The 18,075-nt window shown below is 44.5% G+C and overlaps 2 protein-coding genes across 4 annotated transcripts in view; one reads left to right on the top strand and one right to left on the bottom strand.

Annotated features, from left to right (window-relative positions):
* Positions 1-11,564, bottom strand: part of LOC135391323 (uncharacterized protein KIAA2013 homolog) — a 149,690-nt gene extending 138,126 nt beyond the window's left edge. Inside the window, exons 1-4 of one of the 2 annotated variants that reach the window (XM_064621558.1) lie at positions 11,411-11,564; positions 8,777-8,851; positions 8,651-8,686; positions 4,847-4,950 (exon numbers count right to left, since the gene is read on the bottom strand). In XM_064621558.1, the coding sequence (XP_064477628.1) occupies positions 4,847-4,950; positions 8,651-8,686; positions 8,777-8,832 (196 nt within the window). In that variant the 5' untranslated portion in view covers positions 8,833-8,851; positions 11,411-11,564. The remainder of the gene's footprint in view (positions 1-4,846; positions 4,951-8,650; positions 8,687-8,776; positions 8,852-11,410) is intronic. The other variant, XM_064621559.1, reaches the window with a different exon arrangement.
* Positions 1-18,075, top strand: part of LOC135391325 (uncharacterized) — a 686,593-nt gene that overhangs the window by 442,337 nt on the left and 226,181 nt on the right. The gene's annotated exons all lie outside the window — the stretch shown is intronic.

The following is an 18,075-nucleotide window of genomic DNA, read 5'->3' as shown; positions in this document are numbered from 1 at the left end:
TTCCTGGGCTGCGATGTAAGCTCGAAACCACATGCCGCAACCAGACCAATTTGTTGACAGTCTTCCTCACAAACTCGAATCTCTGAAGCACCACCATTTCGTGTCAAGGCAGAAGTCAGACTAGCTTCGATATCTGAAGGCAATTCTCCCTCCTCGCAGAAGACGGCATCGTCCTCATGGATTTCGCCAAAAACTACAACTTTCTCGTGCAAAATTCTCCTGAGTCTTTCTAGTGGGAGCAGGGACAGGCCACCCTTCATCCAATGGTGTTCTACTTCTGCGGTTATACTGGCGCAGACCTGTGTCACCGTACTTTCGTTGCCATATCTGACTCTCTGTGCCACGACAACGCGGCTGTGCATTGCTTTCAGGCAGAGTTGATAGAAAGAATAACAGCGGAATACCCAGCCACAAAAAATGCATTACCGTATTTCGGCGTCTTAGTACAAAAAAAAAAAGCTTCGTGAACATCCCGCCCTCATTACTCAGACTTCAGCATAGACGCAGTATGGAATTTCTATGCGACTCTACACAGCGAGGGTCCGTGTGATAGAGTTGGAGGTACTCCAAAGCAGCTTGCCGCTAAAGCGAGCATTCAGAAGCCAACTGAGCACCAAATATTGAGATCCAGACCTCTACAACTGGGCGTGCGCAACTCTCGAGAACATTCAACCGATATGGGTGCCGAAGACTGCAATAAGCAACAAGCAAAACATGTTAAAAGACCGCTACAAAAAAAAAAAAAAGCAAAGGTTGTCCCTAGCACAATGAAGCACCATTTTTTTCGAACGAGTTGTCCGGAAATCGCCGTAAAAACCACGTCCTTTTCCAAAAACATTCGGGTGTACAGAGTGGTCAAAGAATAAGGGCATTCAAGCCCCAAAGAACATCGTAATGGAATGCCTGCATTGTGCACAGTTGTACTGATGCATGCGAAATTACTGGAATAAATATTATAACCCTGGCCTCTGCTGATTGTCCAGATTGGCTGCATAAGAGAGCATTTCAAGGTACGTAGAGGGCAGTGAATATGTTTATAATTAGTTAATCAATTAAAATTACAATTACTTTTCCGAAGCAAAACGACAGCGCCGTTTTAGTAGGTCATACTACGAAACTGTCCAGACCCCACACGTGTTCCGCTCACAGGCGCACGTGTCGGTGTGGCGGACCCTGTCTCACGTAAAAATTATTTTCTCGCGCTTATCAAAAAAGTACATGTTCGGTTTTGTTATGAGCATTACTTCGAAGCCAGCTCTATCATAAGCGTACCGAAAGACTACTGTCCATCGACCGCTTCATTTCCAAAACTGGCCTTGAAAACGTCAAACTTACAAGAAATTGACATGTTTGACATTAAATGGGCCAAAAACCACAGTGAGTAAGATCTTCGAATTCGCTGTTCCATTCTGTGGGAACTTTCAAGTATGCCAAAAAATTTGGGGCTTCCTAGCTTTCCTGCAAAGTGTCCTTGCGTAAACAATGAAGAAGTCGCGGCACAGAGTGCGCCCCTCTGACGGGTAAAACATGAAACGCGGGGAAATGGTTTGAGCTCAGTACGTTATTCAGACTTTGATCTAGAGTTCTGTGTCAAAAATGTCTGGCTATATAAACAGTCCGCTGCCTGGACTACTACTTTCGCACCATAGTCTTTGTGATTCCCCTGAACTTTGACTCCGTATAGATCGAGAGCGGTTGAATATTTTTCAATAAAACCTTGGGATATGCCTTCTAATGTCAGGACGTGTCGATCATAATTTTTGGAAACCAAACTTCCGCGGGTTGAGCGCAAGCATTGGATGATTTGGCCTGGAATGACCCAGCAGGCATACGAGGTGTGATCAAAAAGTATGGTAAATGTTGCTGCAGAGCAGCATTACGCGAACTGCTTTGGGGAGGTGACGCATTGTATATCAGTACAAATGTGTGAGACGTCTGAACTTGCTCACTGCAGTCAGTCAATTTTATGCTCTGATAAGGAGGGGTGCTTTTTTGAAGTGTGTTGTGAGTCATGGATGAGGAATAAACCATCAACATGAAGTTTTCCTTCCAACTTAAAAAAAAAAATCCTTAGGAAATGCATGAAATGCTCAGTTTTGTTTACGGTGATGCTGTCGTCACTAAACACTGTCTACAAACAGTTTGAATGATTCTGTCAGGGCTGTGAATCGATTGAAGATGAAGAGAGACTGAGATTAGGATGCCCCTCAACATCAACAACCGAGAAAAATATTGAAAGAGTCAGCGAAATGATTCAAACCAGCGATAAAGATCTGGGCATGCATTTGGCTAAAAGTACCAGAGGACAACACCAAGGGACAAGGACAATGACCCCTAACAAAAAAGGACAACACTAGCGAACAAGCCCAACACCCCAACCAGGCTCAAATAGACGTTTTACTGATCTCGTCTCATCACGTTTCGCATCAGCTCACAACATCGAAGCAGCCACAACAGCACAGCTAAAAACACTCAGAAAAGAAGGCTTCCAATTCTGCTGAAGGATGTGGCAGGAATGGTGGAACAAGTGTGTTCGAAGCAACAGGGACTTGAAAGGAGAATAATCAGAACTGATCTCTTTCTCTAATAAACGTCTTTGTATGTAACATTCACCATATTATTTTGATCACCCCTCGCATGTCAGATGACTAGCATCAGATCTGTCAGCATCTTTGTCAGCAGCATGTCAGATCTTTGAAGCATCATTCTCACTATATGTATTGCATTCACAATTGGAACGAGGATATGTACCCAAATCTTTTACCAATCAATCAATTCACTTTTTAGGGTTTTGCTTTGCATTCAAGCAATTAGGTTTGAAAAGATTTGTTCCCATTTAAAGGTGCTGCCCGGATAAAAAAACTCAGTTGAACTGAAGGCGCGATCAGAATGGTGTGTGCCTGAAATACGTGTAACCGGAATATTTAGTTTTGAAACCGTCGGAAACATGAGAAAATGAACCTAATTTGATTTTGTAGCCGGCTGCATGCTCCCAGCTGAATTCAGGCAACAGTGTGCCGACTGACATCACTGGAGTCTGTTATGAAGCCAGGCTGTCCGTCATAAATGCAGTCTTGCGACACTCGATCTGCTGCAAAACTGTCGCTAGAAACATATTCGTTCATACTTTCAGTGGTATTGGATTGTAACCAGCCTAGCGACGCTGTCGGCTGAGTGATTGAGAATCTCGAATGCAATGTTGATACCATCGCCGGTTGAGACTCAGCAGGCAAGGGCCATTTGAACCGAAAACTGAGAGTTGCTTTCGAATTCCATGTTTTTGATGTTTTATAAAAAAAAACGTGAACAAATTTTGCAAAATTTTTTAGGTGTTTTGTTCTTGGAAGCTGTCTCCAAGTGGATACCACATTAGGTCTATAATTCCAGATTCCTAGCAGGATCCACCTTTAAAGATACACTCTCGATCTGAATCAAAGCGAAGAAAATGCTGTTGCATGCTCTTTAAAGGGACGGTCTCGTACTCCCTGCCCCTTTCATAAAGTGTACCATTCGATTGCCCTTTGTTGAAAATGGAATACTGCTAATTTACCCGACAAAACACGCCACAGATATTAAATAATCGAATTAAATTGATAAAGATTGCAGAGCACGTGATGAGCGCAGAGATCTGTGTTGGCAACAATAAGAACGGCCACGTCGCCCTGCGGGTAAGTCCGTGATAGGATACAGAAATCGTCTGCTTTTGCGCCTGCTAGTGCATCGGTGTGAGCAGACGACTTTCAGAAGTTACTGGGCACCGCGGCAACTCTCGTACATTTTCTTTCGGTTCTCAGGTGAAAAACGCGCATTCACAGTAGTGGCAAGCATGGTGGTTCAGAACAACTATGTTAATCCTCAGAAACAAGTTAAAAGTCGCAGAACAACCCCATCCACAATCACAAATCTGAAGTCGCTGGCCACCGGCGCGCGCGGTCGCATTACAGCTCCGACCAAAAATATATTACGCGCGTTTCCATTACACTCCCCGTTGTACACTGATCATGCTTCGAAATGAAGTGTCGCTGACGACGTACATGGAGAAGGAGAACGTGTTTATTTAAAAACTGCATTAAATACTCGCGGAAAGAAAACACGTGACTTAGCTTCCACGTATCCGATTGTGCGCCACATTATGGGAGACCCCACAGTCAATGCTCGGACTACATTCTCCGCTCGCGGAGGTATATGCCTGAGTGTCCCCATTTCGAGAGCAAAGGGGATTACTCAAACCAAGGTGCTTCTGCAAGTTACAATTACCATGACAACGACGACGCACCCGCGGGCCGACGTCATAGGTGACGTATGCATGAGAGAGGCACAGCTTTCGTCGTCTGCTCTTACGGCACGTTTCGACAAATTCCTCGAAAACGACTTGGTTATTCCGAATGAAACTTTGATGGTTGTATGTGTACAGTACTCGTGAAACTAGTTTTGGCTAAGTTTCGGAATCGCCCTGGCTGTACGAGACCGTCCCTTTAACGATGTCTGCTTCGATATCACTAGCTGTCAGCAGCTTCTTATTCTTGCTCTGCCAAGCACTGATGCCACTGATTTATGATAAAACTTGCTGGTTAAAAGGTACTGCATCTCAGAACAGTCCTCTAGAATCTTTACCTCAATGGCACACCTTTATGACACATGCAAAGCTGCAGCAGCCGAAACCCATGTCATCATAAAACCAAAACTGGGCATGACATTCTATTAAACAAGGTCTTGCACGTGGCGTCTGCATGTAACTCACAGCAGGATACATCTGTGAACAGCTCCAGGCTTTGCACATTATTCTCTATACCAACACGTAAGTCGAGAATGAAGAGCACTGACTTACTATTAATTAATGGCTTACCTATCATAATTGGAGTTTTGTGCCTGAGCCATCGGTAGAATGAAGGTCCCAAATAGAGGATCAGACCCAAGGCTATCATCAGGAGCAGCAACGCCTTGCGAGACCTTAGGAAGCAAAGATCAGGAAGCTATTTGACATGTGCAGCGAAATACAGGAACTAGAAAACTGAGGTGTTTGTGATGCATGTGTGCTAAAACCTGCTTGAGGGCCAGGAGAAAATTCATGAAGACCAGAAAAGCTTTGAGAGCACACAAAGAAGACACCTGTGTGTAACACACGTGGCACAAGCACAAGAGCTCGGAAGCCCTTTTAACCTGCAAAGTTCTCTCTACCTATCCTTTTATGCTGGCTATGTGGCCACTTGGCAAGCGATAAATGAGCTATGAACTATGAATGCGTGCAACACAACGTCAAAGCGAATGTTAAGAAATGGTTCGTTAAAAGCAGACGGCCCGGATAACAGTTACTATAGAAGTGCTTTTTTCCTGTGCAAAATATTTTCACATTCCTTGGTAAGTTGTATTCATGAAAGACATTGGAAGCACCACTTGGTTTCGAGCTCATAGCGACTGCGACCTTGAAGCTCTATTAATTCAGTATTTGCATGTGATTAGATCTATTCTCCAAAAAGGAGTTCTGGCAACTTACCAAAAGTACTGGCATACTATATGTTGAAAACAGAGCTTAACATGCGTGAGGAACAGAACGTCAAATGTGTTAAATGTCATATGAATGGGCACCTAAATTCGTAATTTTGGGTGGCACACAAAAAGCAATAAAAGAGCATCTACAGTATGGTTAACATAGCTGCCCTATATTATTACCATTGTTCAAACCACTGGTATTTATTTATTTTATTTATTTATTTACCCTCAGGGCTACAGCATTAAAGAGGGGAGGGGCTTGAAACAAAGCAGGAACAATGTGGAATAAAATAAAAATAAAATAAACAACAACAAACGAACCAAAAACACGAGCATAGAGAGTATCACTGGTGGACAATCAGACAATTTGACTGGTGGACAATTTGAGTTGAACCCAACAACATGTTTAAAATCAACTACAGGACCATCTAACGAAAGAGGAGAGGTGAATGGGCTGGAATCTATATTACTAGTAGAAATATCGAGACAATCTTGGTATTGTTTTTGGAACGATGGGCACCCCAAGAGTAAGTGCAGAACTGCCAGCTTGCAGTGCCATGTCTGCCTTTGTTTCTGTAAAAGTCACACTGATACAATCTGTGCATTAATGCTGACATAATGAGTAAAATTAGGTTTCAGTGTTCTGAGATGGTATGCCTCTAGCAAGATGACGTCGCATACGAAAGAGTTTATGAAACAGCAATATTTAACAGACAGCAATCCACTGGAACCGATAACCAGTTTATGACAAATTTGTACTTGTTTGCAGAACAGTGCAAATTCGGAATTTCTAAGGCAGAAATGATTAGTGGTAGGTCTGTCGAAGGCTTAATGTCTAGCCTACTGGAAACGCTACAAAGCAACAAAATGAACTCAAAAACGAGACAAGAACAGAGCATAAAAAAGGAGATAAATGCTCACGCTCCATGTCAGGCAACAGAAAAGATGTTTCATAAAAGAGCATTTGGAAGAGTGGTTACAATTTTCAAGCACATATGGCTGGCACAAAGGAAGTTGTGATTGAAATGTCACAATGTTAAACACTTCTTTAGGTGGTTCTGAAACATCCAAAAAGAGAAGCTTGAACACAATTAGAGCATAATGTAAAAACCCCCGAGACTAGGGAACACGAAGGGACAGACACAACACGAAGTCTCAAACACAGCTGAAAATTTTACTTCACAAACAAGAAATATATACAAACAGAAGGGAAGGGAACACCAGTTGAGAACAAAATAGGAGGTCATTTCGGGGAAACGAGCAGTCTGTTCAAGGCCGGACCGAGGAGGATTTTTTACATTATGCATCATCTTCACCAGCTCGCTTGCTTCCTAGCCATTTTTTCATTGACAATTAGAGCTCTTGATACGTCCATTCACAGGCACATAACTCATTTGTCTACCTGTAGATGATAAGTGCAGTCTTCAATCTGTGGTATTACCTAGTAGCTTTACCAGAAATCCTATCCGCAGAACAGAAGCGTGAACATGCAAATAATCGGAACTATATTCACACCCTCCCAGATCTAAGATCGACCTCTGGAGTGACATTGGCTTGACACCGAACTATACATTTAACCTCTTTTGTGAATTTAAGTTCCCACAAATTGCTATTTCTCGCAATTCTGCTCCAGAATGTGAAAGAAAGAAAGGCTGTGAAGAATAAGAAAGGCTTCCATGCTATATTTAAATATGTATTGTGTTTACAGGTTTCATTTTCATAACCAGCGGGGCAAAGGTTTTATTTCGGGAACACCAAAAACAAAAAAAGGTTAAAATCCGGCAATATTGTGTGAAAGACATGGTTCGATTCTCACATTTTACATAAACATGAGACACAGAGGGGGAGTGCTGTGTAAAGCAGTATTCAGTGTTCTCCAGTGCCTGTACGGGCAGCAGAATTCGGCTCCCAGGGTCTTCAAGGTTTTACCCGAGATGGCAATGATGCAAAGCCAGGGGTGGGAACAGGTTTTATCGTCTTTCACCCCAAAACACACGGCTCTAAATGTATTGCACATAATGCTGCACCACCAATGGGATGAATGTGAAGCAAGCATGTAAGAATGGGATTCTCCCCAAAATATTGCAAAACAAGTTCATAAGAAATTACATAATCCATGATCACTCTATTTCAGGGGTGCGAAACCTGCGGCCCAGCTGCGCTGCAGTTGTGGCCCTGTGCGGAACAAGTACTCGACAAATATCCTGGTGCTTAGCTGGCTGGCAGAAAGCATGGCATGGCAGGCAAACTCTTCAGTTAAAAGTGCACTCTCTGTGTTGCCTTTGCCACTCTTAATAAAACTACCAAAAGGTGGGTATTCATGTTCTGAGGCTGGAACAGATAGAAAGGACAAATACATACAAAGCCACTTTCATCATTAACAAGAGGTGTTTGTCATATTCTTGTACTATAGCTTTGTGAACGCAACAAGTCATCGAAAATGCAAGCTTTCAGTACAGTTACCCTTATTAAATAGTAATAGTTACAAAGGAACGTTCAGCCAGTTTGGCTGATTAATAAGATCGGCAGGCTAATTTAGACTTATTTTAGAACGGGTTTAAATATCTGCTGCGGCCCTCGGAAAAAATTGGCGAGGGGGTGGGGGAATGTAGTCCATGAGATTGTAGAGATTCACGACCCCTGCTCTATTCTAGAGGATCACTGTATTCATACATGTAACACCACACCACAATACATGAACAGTTTGTCGAATGCCAAAAGTATTCAAGTATGGCAAAATGATAAATTAAAAAAAAAAAAATCCTTCCTATGCTGTCAAACAATACATAGCAATAATAACAAGTTTCTTGTCGTTTTTTTTTCTTTTCTTTTTCTTAATTACGTGTTAGCACCGCGAAGCAACTGTGGCTATGAGCGGCGTGGACAGATTGAGAAAGGACAGCAGGAAGGAGTGGGGAACAGGGGGGTTAGTATGCGTCCTGGGCCGACTTCAGGGGAACTGTGCCAACATTTCGTGCGGAAAGTCTTCGGAAAACCCAGGGAAAACCTCAGACAGCACAGCCAGTGATAGGATTCGAACTGTTAGTTGCTTGTTGGTGGTTTGCACAGCACATGCTAGGGTAACTCAACCCAACTTTAGGAAATGTGTTGCACAGAGTCTGTCAAGTGTTCCTACATACAGATAAACTATACTTAGTACCTCTTGAAGGCGAGGCTGGGATGATAGCGTGCGAACCTACAAGAAACCAAGGCTTATGTTCCAAGTACGTCACGGTCAGCTGTAACAGTGCCCCAGACACTGAATTCAAACAGGAAAAAAACTTACGATAAGTTGCTCTCAAGAAACCTCTTGATTCTCCGGATCTTGTCCCCCATGTCCATCTTGGCCCCTCTGTTTCGCCTGAAACAATATTAACGGAGCTTGTTGTAGCTGCAGCGTACTGTACACAATAGATCAACCTCAATCTACCTGCAAGTCGCACTAACAGCAGTTGGCACAACAACTACTTTAGGCTTAAGATGAGATGAATAGGGAGTTCCATCGCCATGGGCGATACTCTACCCCATTGTTGGTGGTGATGTAGGGAATGAAATAATGAGCCCCTCCACAATAAGGATTGAAGTTATATAGTGAGCAAAAAGGTCAAAAGAACTTTGAGCGCAGAGTGTTGGTGGGTTGGATTTGGCCAGGGACCAAGCAATTTTGATAGAGAGAAGGGGCGAGAGTCCAGCTGAGTAAGAAATCCGTAGAGTGCGATTCGGGAAGATCGGTAGTGTGGGCAATGAAAAATAATGTGCTCCAGACCCTCTAGAGCACTGCAGTGACAGCATCTGGGAGAGTCAACTTGTCTCAAGCAGTAATGCCACTGAGCCGTAAAAGTCACATTGAGTCGCACTCGATGATCAATGCAGCATCTCGAGCGAGAGGTGTTTCATGGCATGCTGAAAGCGAGTGTTGGATCAACTCTGCTCAGCATAGATGGGGGGAGAATGTAGATTGTCCATTGGCGGGAAGCCAGGGATGTCACGAGGCGTCGCAGAGTGGAATGACAATGTCCCCTCAGCAGCGCAATACTGGTTCGCTTCAGATGTGAGACAGCTGCTTCTGCAGCACTGTCCGCCTGCTCACCACAACTATTCTGAATATGCCAACACTAGGGCTGCTTTGTTAGTCGCCCCAAGCCTATACAGTGTATAGAAGAAAATACTGATGCAATATTTTAAGACTTTTTTGTCCGTTTTGTCTCTGCGGAACAGACTAACCTGATTTTGCCACGGGTGCTAATTGCCATTTGGACTAGAACACATACGATACACAGTGGCGCATTAGCAGTTAAATCTTGTGATCCACTTGTGATTGATCTTAAAAGAACAACGTGACCAGAAGCATCATATGTCTATGTGTTTTAGTGTCAACCATGGGCAACCACAGGATTTTTTTCGGGGAAGGATAAAGCGTATCCAGGGACAGGGGGGACATGCAACAAATAGACACTGGACAACAAAATGATCTCAATCAAAACCACTGATATGCAGGAGATCTGCTGTGGAAGATTCAGATTATAATGAGGATGTCATGATGACGTGCGAGTAAAGACAGCACAATTTCGGGTGATTTGGGGGCTGCCATTGGAGGGGGTGATGCCACCCCCCAACTCAATCCTTCTCTCAAAACGCTGATGGTATCCACATGGAACATGACCAGCCAGGCAACCACTCCCAAAGCAAAGAGAAAGCCTGTGATAATTCATGGCTTTAACTCGCAAGACATGAACGGTCATGAACGACGTTGTAGTGGTGGATTGATTTTGCCCACTCGAAGGTTCTTTAGCAAGTGATGAGTTCCCAGTACACAATGAGAAAGAAATTCGGAGGACATCACACCGACTGCGGTTAAGCTTCACATTAGATGGGGTGCTGCAATCAAACAAGCTCATATCAGTTTTGGCACACAAAAATCTCAATTGTAGCAGCAACAAGCATCTGCGAAGTAGCCAGAAAACAGTCAGGTCTCCATTGCCCAAATTTGTGCGCAAGTTAGAAAGCATAAAATTTGATGCAACGTAGCCAAATCTGGCAACCCTGATTACAATGTTGTCATGGTTCTCTCCGCAATCAAAATAAGGTGACAAGGCTGGTATATGGAAACAATCTGTATAAGTTTCAATACTGGGACCCTGACTCATGTGATTGGTGACCAAAATTGAGTTGCAAAGCACAAGCTCATTAAATGTTGCAAGTGTTGGATGGGCTTGTGTTGTTTCACATTGTTCAAGCATTTCTGATAAACACAAAAGTGTAACACACCAGTTTCCCAACCCTACTTAACCTTTTATATCTTTGACAGTGTGACATAACTTTCTTAGTGATAATTTTCTGCAGCATTACTCAGGGTCTTCATGCTCTGGCATGTAATCTAACCAAACAACACAAATTGTCTAACCCAGCAATCTGCTGTGCTGGTGCAGTGCTGCTAGTATTAACAAACAAACAGAAGTATTCTGAGAGACTGCCGTTCACAACTGAAAAAAATATGTTGAGTCGTAAACATCTGAGCATATGATCAAACCAATTAAAAACGGCTTTCAGCAGCACATAACTGGAAGACACGAAATCGTGACTGCTTGCCAGGTACGCTAATCGCTACACCGCTGTCAGCCACATCGAAAGGTACACTAGGGAGGTGTATCCCTCTCCAATATACGTCCCGCTTTTGGTGGTATCACAACTGATTACAAGATATAAACCACACAAAAAAGACTACGTCAACAGACCTCACAACACACTCGCTTACTGTGCTGTCTAACTTTGACATGGGGATGAAACTTTGAAGGTCCGCTACGTATGATGACATCAACTAGATGCATATACAAATTTCTATGTTACAGTTAGACATCCTCATCCGCAAACGCATGCACTGGAAACGAACTCGCAGAAAATGAACAAAAGAGCAAAGCACCTGGTCTTTTTTGCATGGGGTATTTGCTGTGTTCAATGATGGCTTCACTGACTGAACGCACTCATGTTTACACTTGACATGAAATGTAGGAAACACACGAAATCGACGAACATATCAACCCACAACGTTCGACTCCCAACATCGTACGGCTCCTGTCGGCTCTTTAGTGGATTGTCACGGTTTGTGGTTTATGTTTGGATCGTGGTTTGGATATCGAAGCAAACATGTGCGCTGCCGCCATAATGCCGCCGCCGCTTACGTTCTCTCTGCCGCCGCCCGGTTCCTGCCGCAATCAGTGGCCGATATGTTCCTTGACTACGAGGAGACAGGAAAATTAGAGACACGAAGAACTCAAACCAGCAAAGTGAAACGTTTATTCTACAGAAAGCAGTCGAGGTATGATAAAGGAGATTCACCAATTCCATCATACTTGAAGGCTGAGTATCAGCAAGACAAACAACAACACACGACACTCAAATTCACCAAAGAAGGCGCAAGATTGATTGATGGCTGGACGAAGCTGGTTATTTCGCCGGTTTCCAAGACTACATTAGCAATAACGTAGGTTGGCTATAGGGTTTATTCACATGTTGTCATCCGTAGCAGACCGCCACTGTCGCTAGCAAGCTGATGTTCTGTCCATGGTTCTGCCGTCGGCCGCCATATTGTAGGTCCTTTCCAAGTCACTACCCGCATCGCAGTCACCGTATATTTGGCGTTTCAAAACTATTCTGCTATGTGATTTGTAGCATATCCAAGTAATTTTCATATTTTCGACGTTAATAGTCACCTATAAAGCATATGGCAGCGAACTATTGCGGGAACATAACTTCGAGGGACCTACAGTATTGGCCAGTTCTCACTTGGCGACGCCTGACGCGGCGTCGTGAGCACGCGACGGAAGTAGAGGCGCATTTCCGCCGCCCCGTCAGCGCGCACAATTTTCATGTTCCCACCACAGTGGCCTTCCGTCGTCCAAAGCAGACGAAAAATCAGGGGGCGTGACCTTTCTGTGTCACCTAATTGGTCGCCAGCTGTCGTTCTCGGCAGCTCTCGCCGACGTCGTGAAAGAAGTTCGGCATGGCAGTTTTTTTGGCTCGACGTCTCTCCTCTCCCGACTCCGGAAATGCGCGTCTATTTCCGCCGCCCGCTCACGACGCCGCGTCGGGCGTCGCCAAGTGAGAACTGGCCCTATGGCGGCGAGGTGACGTCAGTGAATAAACCCTATATATCCACGCCATCCAAAGCAGACACTCGACCACCCCCGATTTTATTAAAAAAAAAAAAAAAACGTGCAGGTAGAAGACTTATGTCGAACAGCAGTTCTGGAGGACGCAGCTCAAAATACCTTGGCTTTAATTTTTTTGAGGACTAGATAAGCACGGTAAAGTCACGAAAGTTAGCTCACCTTTTTGCCATTTATTCAGCCACGCGTGATGTGGCGAGATACCGCATGTGATATTTATGTTGTGGAAAGGTGTGTCACGCACTGTGTACGTTATACTTACAAAACATGTTTCTCCTCGGACGCCGGCCTCATTGCTAGGAGACGAGTGCCCTCTCGAGAACATTGCAATTTGTGGGCTTATGATTACGTCACCCGCTCCTCCCGTCTTCAAAAATATATTTCTACACAAGAAATGTCATTCATACCTGCCAACTTGGGAACATCCAAATTCGGGAGATTTCAAAAGCGCGGCGGGGGGGGGGGGGGGGGTAGGAGAAACCCCGATGTTGGGTGGCTTTTATTTGCATTCGTAACACGAGCACACTTCACCCCAGTACGCTCGTCGGGCACAAGTTTTGTAGCAACAGACTTTGTCCTTTCCAAGAAACTATCTGGGTGTCAAGCTGTGACAAGGCTATGACACTTTCTCAAAAGAACGTGAGGTCACAAAACTACGTCTCTGTTCTCTTTGCGAGGTACTCAAGGTCGAAACAACTATAGTGCAAAGGCACCTTTGTCGCCCGAAAACACGGAGGAAATGCACGGAAACTAGAAGTGCTAGAACTAGAACTATGACCGGAACACCTGATACTCCGTAACACAGAGGCTCCGGGAAGCGGCAGCGATGCCGACGGCAATTGGGCTGGTATTGGATTGACGTTTTCATCTGTGTGCCCAGAGAAAAAACCAGGCGTTTAAGATATAGAGAGTGAAACTGCATTTTCCGGGAGATTTGCTTCTCGGCCGTACAATCGTACAAACCGGTCCGAATCCGGGAGTCTCCCGGATGAATCGGGAGAGTTGGCAGGTATGAGACATTATGACGTTGGCATACAGACTGAAACCGAAACAAATCGGAAGAGGAGGGCTGGGTTCAACGAATGGGCACTTTTTGGCTGCCTCCTATTGAAAGAAAAGTAGGACCGAAGGTCGCGTCCCTTTCAGAAACCATCGTAATCAACCTCAAGACCGTTGCTTTGAGCGTAGTTCAACTCTACGAAATGGACCTTTTTCACATACGCGTCGTATCCAAGCGGCTCTCCAAGGAACCATGCTCAAAACAAATCCACGTGGACAGCACAAAGGACCAAAACCGGTCCAGAGTGGGGCCGACAAGGTCACGCCGTTCGTGCGGTCTCCCCAGTGGTCCCCACTTCTGTCGTCCCCATAGTGCGCCATCTAGTGAAGACGGAGATAATCCTCTCCGGCGCCTCAAGGTCATACGCATGCCCATATGCCATTGTGAAAAAGGTCCATTGGTGGCGCTGTCGAACACTATGACGTCATCTCTTTACAAACAGGCAGACGTCTACATTGTCAGAAATGCACAGCGTTCTTAAACGGGATTGATTTTGCGCGTATAGAATCCTTGAGGCACCTTTTTCCATGGACTCAATAAAATAAACGCTGTTTTCCGAGTCCGGAGTGGCACTTTAAGTTGGCCCCAGGTCCTCAAAAAGTTTCGCGTTTTAGCGGAGCTCGACATGTAAAGTCTGCAATTTTCCACCGCCATTTTTGGGATGCGGCGGTCCATGTCAAGATAAGTGCAAGGTGGTATTTAATAAACGAGACATTCTGCTACAAAATGGCAAAAAATCGAAAAATAACTTTTTGAAAGGCGCGAGAATTTTGCTTTTTTTGTTTCTTCAGGAGCACTCTTAGTATACTGCGGATAAGTTGAAGTCCGCTTTCTAACCATATTTTGCAGTGAAACCCTGTAACAGGTAAGTGTCGGTACGCTGAAATATACAGGGTGTCCCACCGAAAAAGGGCCAGGGGCTAAAAAAAAGCCGGAGTGCTGGACACAAATGGAACCAATTGTACGTGTTTAGCAGTTGTGTGGTCTATCCAAAAATATTTTTTTTCATCGCCCCTTGTTAATTAATTAGCGATAATTAATTTTCTAACTTTTCAATTAGAAAAGCTACGAAGTTGTCTCAATGAGAACATCTGATCTCTTCGGTCGCCTGATACCAAAGCCGTTTTCAGAACAAAAATCCGTTCGATAGATCGTTCACAAAAAATTCGTGAAGGAACACCATTTTTTTCTTTATTTTGTTCGTTGCGCATCTCTAGAGGCGCGTCTTTCCTTCACCCCCAAAACGAGACGACGAAAGAGCACACTATCGCCTCTTGCGTCCTGGAAAAAGATTAAAAGAAAACAGAAAGAAAGAAAACAGCTTCCCCAGTCTGACAGAGGGCAGTATGACAGCACGCTCACTGATGTATCCTCTGTTTGTTATTCAGGTACTGATGTCGCTGTGCTGCAACACCTTTCCGGAAGGAAGTCCATTTGCAACCGTGCACATAATTCCAGCTACTAACGCCGACGGTGTGAGCTACGATGTTACGCCGAAGCTACAGTCAACCCTGCCGTGTCCTGATTTTCCACGCCAGAATGTTATCTTCATCTACGCCCCCGCACTATCTACTGTGACGTCATCGGAAGACACGTTAAAAGCATCAGAGCTTCCCCAGTCTGACAGAGGGCATTGCGGCAGTATGACAGCACGCTCAGTGATGTATCCTCTGTTTGTTATTCAGGTACTGATGTCGCTGTGCTGCAACACCTTTCCGGAAGGAAGTCCATTTGCAACCGTGCACATAATTCCAGCTACTAACGCCGACGGTGTGAGCTATGATGTTACGCCGAAGCTACAGTCAACCCTGCCGTGTCCTGATTTTCCACGCCAGAATGTTATCTTCATCTACGCCCCCGCACTATCTACTGTGACGTCAACGGAAGACACGTTAAAAGCATCAGAGCTTCCCCAGTCTGACAGAGGGCACTGCGGCAGTATGACAGCACGCTCACTGATGTATCCTCTGTTTGTTATTCAGGTTGGTAAGCGTAACTACCCTTGCTACTCTAGTAATGACTTGTGTTTGATACTGCTGCCGTGCCCTCAAGCTTGCATCGCATTCTATGTCAATATCTCAGAGATGCTCCTCATGTTGTCGGGCGACGTCGAATCTAACCCCGGGCCAACGATAGAGGAACAGCTTTCACTCCTGATTAGTGGTCAACGGGAGATAACCAAACGGATCGAGTCTGTGAATGAAAGTAATAGGAAACTTGAAGCCGTTATCAGTGAATTAAGGATAAGTCAATCTAGTTTAGAAATGAAGATCGAGAGCCTGGCCAGCAATATAGCTACAATTGAGGCTACCGTAGATATGTTAAGTGGAGGCCAAGCTGTCGTGAGTGAGTGTGTGTCTGACATTGCCAGTTTTAAACACACGTTGCAAGAATTTCAACAGAAAGTTGATGACCTTGAAAACAGACAGAGGCGCAACAACCTTATCGTTCACGGCGTACCAGAAGAGGAAGGCGAATCTGAGGACAACCTAAAAATAAAAGTGCTGAAAGAAATTTTCGAAAATAAGCTTAACGTTACGGTTTCCTCAGTTGAACGTATACACCGATTGGGTAGGCGGTCTTCAAGTAAACCTCGTCCTGTCATACTAAGAGTTTTCGATTTCCGCGAGAAAACTGAGGTGTTGCGTAATGCAAGTAAGCTTAAAAACACGAAGCTGTTCATTACGGAAGACTTCTCTAGTAGAATTAGGGCAACAAGGAAATTGTTATGGGACAGCGCTCGCGATGAAAGGTCACGAGGTGCTAAAGTACGGTCGAGTTATGACAAGTTGTACATAGATGGTGTGTTGTACGTTTGGGACTATGCTTCTGGTCAGCGACGCAAAGCAACCTCTGTAAAGGATGCACCACTGACCAGTACTAATAAAGCTTGACTTAATGGAAAGACTGGTTCTGATAAATTTGGGGTTCTTAATCTAAATGCCAGAAGCATGGTGAACAAAATAGTAGACATAGAAAGTTTGCTTTTGTCTCATGATCCGGATGTGCTCATTGTTACGGAGACTTGGCTTCACAGTGATATTGAAAGTAATGAAATAATTCCACCCAACTATACTGTTGTTCGTAAGGATAGATCCTCTAGAGGTGGAGGCGTCGCTGTTGTCCTAAAAAAAAAAATTGAGTACATTGTGCTGCCGGAAGTTGTTGATGTCGAAATGGTTTGGGTGAAGCTGTTCCTCTCATTTGGAAATTTGCTTGTAGGCGGCTTTTACAGGCCTCCTTCTGCAGGCATATCCGTTCTGAATAAGCTATCTGATTATATAAACACTCACGTTGCCCGCCATCCCTATGTAATCCTTGGTGGTGACTTTAACTTGCCTAACATTGACTGGTCTGCTCTCGCTGCGTTGACCAACGATGAATGTTCCCGCGCTCTCGTCGATATGACATTCTCGTTCAATTTACTCCAGCTCGTTAAGGAGCCTACGAGAACGCAGGGCACTACCTCGTCAATATTGGATTTGATGTTTGTATCAAACAAGATATTTACTAGAGAAGCGGAATGCAGCATCCTTGAAGGCATATCGGACCACAGGATGGTACGTACTGTTAGAATTTGGGACCCTTCACCAAAAACGGCAGCAGTTAACAACTCGCGTATTTAATGACTTTTCTAGGGCAGACGACAATAGTGTAATTGATGAGCTTTCCGACTTCTTTGATACCTTCAGTGCCCTAGCAATTTCATCTGTGTCAGTGAACTCCCCGTGGGACCTCTTTAAACGAACAGTGCACGAATGCACCCGGAAGTTCGTGCCCCAACGACGTAAACGGTTTCGTTCCGAAAATCCATGGATAACTCGCTCAATAATTCATAAGAAAAGGAAAGTACAAAGATTAGTTAGGAAGGGCGACAAGAACCTATCTCTTGATATCAGGCGGCTTCGTGCTGAACTGAGAGCGGATATACGGGAATCAAAAACAAGGTACTTCAACATAACACTACATAATCTGCTAACATCGGACCCATCCAAGTTCTGGAGGCACGCCTCGCCGAACAAAGATAATCAAATAATGATAGCACATGGCGATAATATTGTTCACGACGGCTGCTCCGTATCCTCTCTACTCAATGAACATTTTGCTGGCATATTTACCATTGACGACGGGTGCTTACCATCTGTGCCCAGTTTTCCCACAGAACCAGTGCCACGACTTAGCATTAGCGAGCAAGGGATCCTTACTCTACTTCTTAACTTAAACGGCAAGAAGGCCATAGGCCCAGACGGCATCCCAAATACCTTTCTCACTCGGTACGCCGAGTGGTGCACCAAGTACCTTTTTCTTATTTTTAACGTATCTTTGACACGTGGGGAGCTCCCGGACGATTGGAAGATA

This window comes from Ornithodoros turicata, chromosome 4 (genome assembly GCF_037126465.1).
Source record: "Ornithodoros turicata isolate Travis chromosome 4, ASM3712646v1, whole genome shotgun sequence".
Taxonomy (NCBI): domain Eukaryota; kingdom Metazoa; phylum Arthropoda; class Arachnida; order Ixodida; family Argasidae; genus Ornithodoros; species Ornithodoros turicata.
Note: the sequence above shows the minus strand (reverse complement) of the source record. Positions and strands in the feature narration are given on the sequence as shown.